This window comes from Mustela nivalis, assembly GCF_964662115.1.
Source record: "Mustela nivalis genome assembly, chromosome: 7".
Lineage (NCBI taxonomy): Eukaryota > Metazoa > Chordata > Mammalia > Carnivora > Mustelidae > Mustela > Mustela nivalis.
The window spans coordinates 95,225,486-95,231,511 of record NC_139026.1 but is presented as its reverse complement, the minus strand read 5'-3'; the positions used below and the strand labels follow the sequence as shown (position 1 = coordinate 95,231,511).

Here is a 6,026-nt window from a genome sequence, read left to right as displayed (position 1 = left end):
GGATAGCCCATTTTGCCAAATATCTGACTGCTAACCTCTTCATTTTCCCACAAAGAACAAAGGAGTCCAGTACAGAGTGGTAACGTTTATTAGGAAGGAGGGATTCAACTTGTCTTCCACATCACACACACCAGAAACAGACTGTGACTTGTTTCTAAGAGGAAGAAGGGTGGGCAGGGGGCCTTGAATCCCAGCTGATAGGCAGTTTCAGCTGGGCAGGCAGGGAGTATGGGCTTAGGGTGGGTAAGTCCGCTGCTCACCACACCCCTCTAGTGAAAGTTAGTGGCTAAAATACTACTACCTACCCACCCCACCCCACCCCACCAAAGCCAGCACCCTAGAAGGCTGGGTACTCAAGACACTGGGGTTCTGGTGGGTGGTGGGAAGGAAGGAAGAAAGTCTTGCTATCTCTTGCTGCTCCTCCGGGTTTCTTTGCCGTTACTGACAGGGCTGCTGGAGGGGCCAGGAGGGCCGGCAGGTGTGTGGTTGGGCTGGCTTCGGGTAATTCGGGTGCTGGGGGGATGCGAGGGTGTGTGAGGGGGGTGCGGGCCACCACCAGGACCTGGTGGGGCACTCAGTCCATTCCCGTTCTGGTTCTCGGAGGCTAGCAGTGGGAGAAGGGGAAGAAATACAGGAATTAGAGAACTAAGGAGAGCGGTGCGTCCCCGAGGCCCTGCTGCAGGTCCCAGAGAGGAACCCAGTCTTCATCAAGCACAGCTGTGCACTCCTGCCCGATAGGACCAAGCAAGTGGAGGTTGTATGAATGGAGCCCCAGAGAAGTTGCTATGTGAGCCCCAGTGTGATATTTTTCTCTTTTATTCGTCTATGTATCAGGGAGGTCAGACCCAGAATTCGCTGTTTAGTTCTAGATTCAAGGACCTCTGACAAGAATGCCCCTTTATCAAAAGTCTTTGTAAAACCAGAGACGCATGGGTAGGGGAAGGGCCCGAAGTTTCTGTGTTAAGATATAAGAAGGATCTTAAAAAAAAAAGTAGTGGGTATCACAAAATATAGCTAAGGGTGGGCAAAACAATTATTATTCACTCCCCCCCAAATAATAAGTAACATTTTTGTGGGTAGCTTACATGTCTGATGGGAGCCAGGTGTGTGAGATGATTCCCCTGAGCGCCTGCAAAGGGGCATCTTACTAACCTTGCCACAGCCACAGTATGACTCTATGTTCCAATATCTCCTTCATAAACTACAGGCTCCTAAAGGCAGGCGCTGTGTTTTATTCCTGGCTTTCTCCTCTAGACATGCTTGTTAAGTGAAGACACAGGCCTGCCTCTCATATGTAGAGGGCACGATGACCCCTAAGTGGGACAAAAGTCATAGGCTAGCAGTTCTCCAACCACATCCTTGCTGCTCCACACCAAGACAGCCAAAACAGAAAAATATAATGCCTTTTGCTCAAGACACAAAAAATGTTAGAAGAGAATATAGAAAGCTTTTCTGTTAAGTTTTTATGCCATCCACATTTTTTTGTTTTTTTGTTAAGCCTTTTTTACCCGTCAGGTCACCAAGTGAATAAACATCTGGCAGGTATATATGAGGGGCCAAGAGGCTAACATGTATCTTATTTAAAATACTTTTTACAAATTACAGAGTTAGCGAGACCTGGAAATAAATAACAGTCACATTTCCCATTGAAAACATGGATGCTGGGACGCCTGGGTGGCTCAGTTGGTTAAGTGTCTGCCTTCAGCTCAGGTTGTAATTCCCAGGGTCCTGGGATTGAGTCCCACATTGGACTTCTTGATGGCAGGAAGCCTGCTTTTCCCCCTGCCTGCTGCCCCCTACCTCGCCCTTCCCCCACCCCCCCTGCTGCCAGCTTGTGCTCTCTCCCTCTGCCCTCTGATAAAGAAAGAAAATCTTAAAAAAAAAAAGAAAGAAAGAAAGAAAGAAAGAAAGAAAACATGGATGCTGACTTTTGTGGTGGAATTAAATGTTATTTCACGATGTGTCCAAGGAACCCCCCAACCCTGGTGGTTCTGATGAAAACAATTCTGAGAACTATAGCAACTGGGGATATAGGCACAGACTGAGGAAGGGCAGAAGCAACCCCAAAGCCTCGTGTCATACGCAGAAACCTAAGGCACCGATCAGAGGTAAGAGAGAGCCAAATCCCAGGGAGTGCTGGGGTCAGCTGGGAAAGGACCCAGATGGAGAAAAAGAGCAGTAAAAATCCAGTTCCTAAGGAAAAGTGAAGGGATGAAGGAGATGATGTTGGTGAGTGATTCTAATCAAAAGCAAGAAATGAAAAAGCAGGGCTTGAAGTATAGGAGATGAAAGAATCCTAACACTGAGGTCCAAGGCGTACAAGAAAGGTCTTTAGTTTCAAGAAGAGTGATGACCCTAAAAGGAAACTCCTTGGTGCTCTAAAGCTGTACAGTGTGGACTCCATGTTAAGTCCTCTGCATCCATGTCAGAACGGTGGAATGAACTGAAAGGGCAAGGGGAAAAGGGCAAGGACCCGCCAAAGAAGCAGAAAGAAACAAGCTCCAAGGAAGGAGTGCAATATTTGCTGAGATACTGTTCTCACTGGTGTCCCTGAGTATTAGTGGCACAAGAGTCCCAGAGCTCTAGCAGTGACAGAAACAGGTCCCCAAATCTTTTCCCCACAAGGACTTGCAAAAGAGCTGGGAGGAAGGACTGGCTGGAAGGGAACACACTGAGAGAAAAGAAATTGGGAAAAGGGATGAAGGCAATTCATCTTTCCAGGCTGGGGAGAGAAGAGGAGCTAAAAGCACCAGCGTCTGGGAGGAAAGAGGTGTACCTGGAGAAACAGCAGGGGGTCCGGTGGTAGGCTGGGGGGCCGGAGGGCTGCTATCGTTCTGCACCTGAAGGCACAAATTAAATACTCAGACCTTGCTCTCCACCCCCGCCCCCCATGCTCCTGGGACTGACATGCCCTCCTTCCCTGCCTCAAGGCCATGGAACTCACCACCTTGTTGGGTGCCTGCTGGGCGCTGTACTCTGGGTTTGGCTCACTGAAGTTAGGAACCTCAGAATATACCATACAGAATCTGCAAGGGGAGAAGTTGGCTAAAGCCTAGGACCCAGTCTCTGGGCCACTGCTGGAGGCCTCAGAAAGGTCCAGATATGAAACATGGACTCTATAACCATATGCTGCCTCCATGCAAAGCTTAAACTTACCCCCCTGACCTGGTGCTTCTGCATCTCAATCCCCAAGACACTTACTCTCCAATCTTCTGAAGATCACCCCCACGTCCAGTGTATAGTGTCAGACAACCTTTGAACACTGAAGCATACCTGTGAGGGCACAAAAAAGTAAGATTTGGAATACTCATAAAAGTTGTTACAAGGGCTGTTAACTCTTAACTCCCCTCTCCCACACACACCCCTGCCTTAGCTGTTACTGCCTGTGGATAACCAGAAGTAACCAGGAATTACCCTTTGGTGAGCCGAATAATGTCTCCGGGCTGGATCAGGTTACCCACGTCGTCCCAGACAGAGATATTGATGCTGCCTGTTTTGTCTGCCACTTTGCAGGTCCGAACCTCGTGCCCGTCCTTTGTCTTGGTCACTCGACCTGCAGGGAAGATAAATGGTGGGGAGGGAGGGAGGAACAGATGATAAGAGGGATGAGATCTAGATACTGGTGGGGTGAGGGGGGTAGTGGAGGGACAGTACCATGGAGAGGGGCGCTAGTGGAAAGAGGCCCGAGTGGTGCTGGAGGCTTGGATCTGGAGAGTTCCATCTACCCTACGCGCAACTACAACTCTCCAGGCCAGGATCTAGGAGAGGTTAGGTGTGAGCAATTTCTTGGGGTGCGCCCTGACATCCCGGTAGCTAGTTAAGTGCGGAGATGATGTTCCCCCCCTCCGACCCCTCCCCCCAACCCAGAGAGACAGCGCAGGGCGCCCACCATCCCAGAATAGCCACCTGTCTCCAGCACAATGAAGATGAGGTTCAGATTCTTGAGCCCGGGCTTGATATCCTTCACGAAGGTCTCCGTCGTCATGCTGTCCGAGCCTTCGCACCACACTAGAAGGAGTAAAGGGGAATGAAGGCTCAAGGCTTGGAGACTTCGCCCCCATGCTCCACTTCCCAAGGCCTACCTACCACACTAGGTTGGGGTCAGGCAGCCGCAAATCCTCTAATTCTTCTAAAAGTTTAGAAACGAACTTCCCCAAGAGCCTCCAACTTCAAGATCAGAATTTGAGGGTCTCTGGATAGGCTGCTTTGAGGCCGGAAGGCCCCGTCCCGGGATGCTCTTTCAGTCTCAATCCCCGACGTCGGGGAGCTGACAGAGACGGGGTTAGGGAAACTGGTGCAGATCCAAGGAATGCAACCTTACTCGCCAAACCTTCCCGAACCCTCATCCGGACAACCCAGGACTGGGTCCATCCCCTCCTCCCCTCAGCCACCGCCACCCACCACCCACCCAGCCAGCGGGCAGGACCGCTCACGCCGCAGAGCCGCCCGCAGGGGGAGCCACAGGCCCCGCTGCCGCCGGATGCAGCCCGATGGAACGCGGGAGTGAGGACATTCCCGGAAGTTTCCGGCTGGCCTCCCTCCGGCCAATCAGCACTGACCCGATGCGCCCCGCCCCGCCGCCGGCCCCCACTCTGCCAATCGGGACCCAAGATTGACGCGCCGCGAAAGGGGCGGATTTTATGTATTAAAGGAGCCCCGCAGATGGTTGGCACCTCGAGAAAGATTGGCCAGCAGGGGGCGCCTGGGGTCCAATTTTCCTTACTTGACTAAGAGACTATGCTTAGTCTCCACGACTTTATTTCTAAGACGTGGCCCTGGAAAAAGTACCAGGGGTTTTGGAATACGGTGGACAAAAGTCTGAAACAGGCTCAGCACTTCACTTATTTTATCGACAGTTCTTAAATATGCAATGCCGGTTTGCAGACAAGAAAACGTAAGTTATATAAAAAGCAGTGCTTAGCACATAGCAGGCACAGTTTTTTCTCCCACTGCTGTAGCCCTCATCTTTATTCCTGATTTGGGGTCCCCATCTTTAATGCGCTACATAGCCTGCTTCGTCAGGGTTTTGGAAAAAGTAGCCTTCACACCAGAGGCTGACTCACCCTTTTTGGAAGAATGGAACCCAGGGCACAGAGAACAGCATTTACATTAGTCCCTTTCAGAGTGCACAACCATTTGTTTACCGACTATCCATAACAAATACTATTTAAGATTTTCTTTTAGATTTATTTGAGAGAGAGAGAGAGAGGGATCACAAGTAGGCAGAGAGGCAGGCAGAGGGAGAGGGGGAAGCAGGCTACCTGCCAAGCAGAGAGTCCGATGAGGGGCTCAATCGGAGGACCCTGAGATTATGACCTGGGCCGAAGGCAGAGGCTTAACCCACTGAGCCACCCAGGCGCCCCCTTAACAAATACTATTTAATATCAGATTAGCCTAACAGGTCATGTAATTGTAATGTCTTGGCTTGATTATTTCCTTACCTTCTGGAGCGCTTTAGGCTCCGCTTTGACTTTCCTCGCATCCCAGGTTCACTCCCCCCAACACCCCTAACTACGGTGTTGTATCCTAAGGAAATCAGAGCATAACATAGGAAGAGGGACATCTTATCTCCCCTTCCCTTAGGTGTTTCGTGGAACTCTAGTCGTGTCCGGAGAGCCAACGTAGATACAGCAGGAGGGCGGCTAGCAGAGAGGCAGGCAACCCGTTGGGCACCCAAGATCAAAGCCTTGCGGTTAGACACTACCCCACTCTCCACCCAGTGGTCGCCCTGTAGACTACAGTATCCACTCCCGTGACTATGAGTCATAGGGTCGGGAGGCTCCGGGATGCTGACCACCGCTCTGGAAACAGGAGATGCCAAGTATCATTACAGGCTGGCCTCGCAATAATCCCGCACCTCATCCCATAGGAGATCGGACTCGTTTTCCCCCGTAAAGTGAAGTCTAGACCGGCTGGCAGTCAGCCTCGTGCTCCGCCCCCTACAATCACGCGGGAAACATCATAGAGTTCTCCCTCCCAAATGACTATATAGCCCTCGTTGGGATCATAAAGATTTCCGGTGTTGA

General features: G+C 51.0%; 1 protein-coding gene across 7 annotated transcripts; it reads right to left on the bottom strand.

Annotated features, from left to right (window-relative positions):
- Nucleotides 1-70: 70 nt before the first annotated feature.
- NABP2 (nucleic acid binding protein 2) lies at nucleotides 71-5,929 on the bottom strand. 7 transcript variants are annotated; one of them, XM_082741764.1, is made up of 7 exons: nucleotides 5,858-5,929; nucleotides 3,907-4,008; nucleotides 3,415-3,553; nucleotides 3,202-3,273; nucleotides 2,945-3,026; nucleotides 2,777-2,840; nucleotides 71-604 (listed from the first exon to the last, which is right to left on the bottom strand). In XM_082741764.1, the coding sequence occupies exons 2-7, from the start codon at nucleotides 3,983-3,985 to the stop codon at nucleotides 405-407; spliced, it is 636 nt and encodes a 211-aa protein (XP_082597890.1). In that variant the 5' UTR covers nucleotides 3,986-4,008; nucleotides 5,858-5,929; the 3' UTR covers nucleotides 71-404. The 7 variants fall into 7 exon arrangements, with proteins under 7 accessions (XP_082597890.1, XP_082597889.1, XP_082597888.1 ...); XM_082741763.1 differs by lacking the exon at nucleotides 5,858-5,929 and adding an exon at nucleotides 5,442-5,657; XM_082741762.1 differs by lacking the exon at nucleotides 5,858-5,929 and adding an exon at nucleotides 4,434-4,556.
- Between the last annotated feature and the right edge of the window lie 97 nt (nucleotides 5,930-6,026).

Bases quoted from the DNA above. Each gene is read 5' to 3' on its own strand.
- NABP2 (XM_082741764.1), bottom strand. From the start codon at position 3,985: ATGACGACGGAGACCTTCGTGAAGGATATCAAGCCCGGGCTCAAGAAT. The intron at 3,554-3,906 runs GTGGCTATTCTG...TCTTCCCTGCAG, and splicing joins CTTCATTGTGCTGGAGACAG to GTCGAGTGACCAAGACAAAG. The intron at 2,841-2,944 runs GTGAGTTCCATG...TTGTGCCTTCAG, and splicing joins AGCAGGCACCCAACAAGGTG to GTGCAGAACGATAGCAGCCC.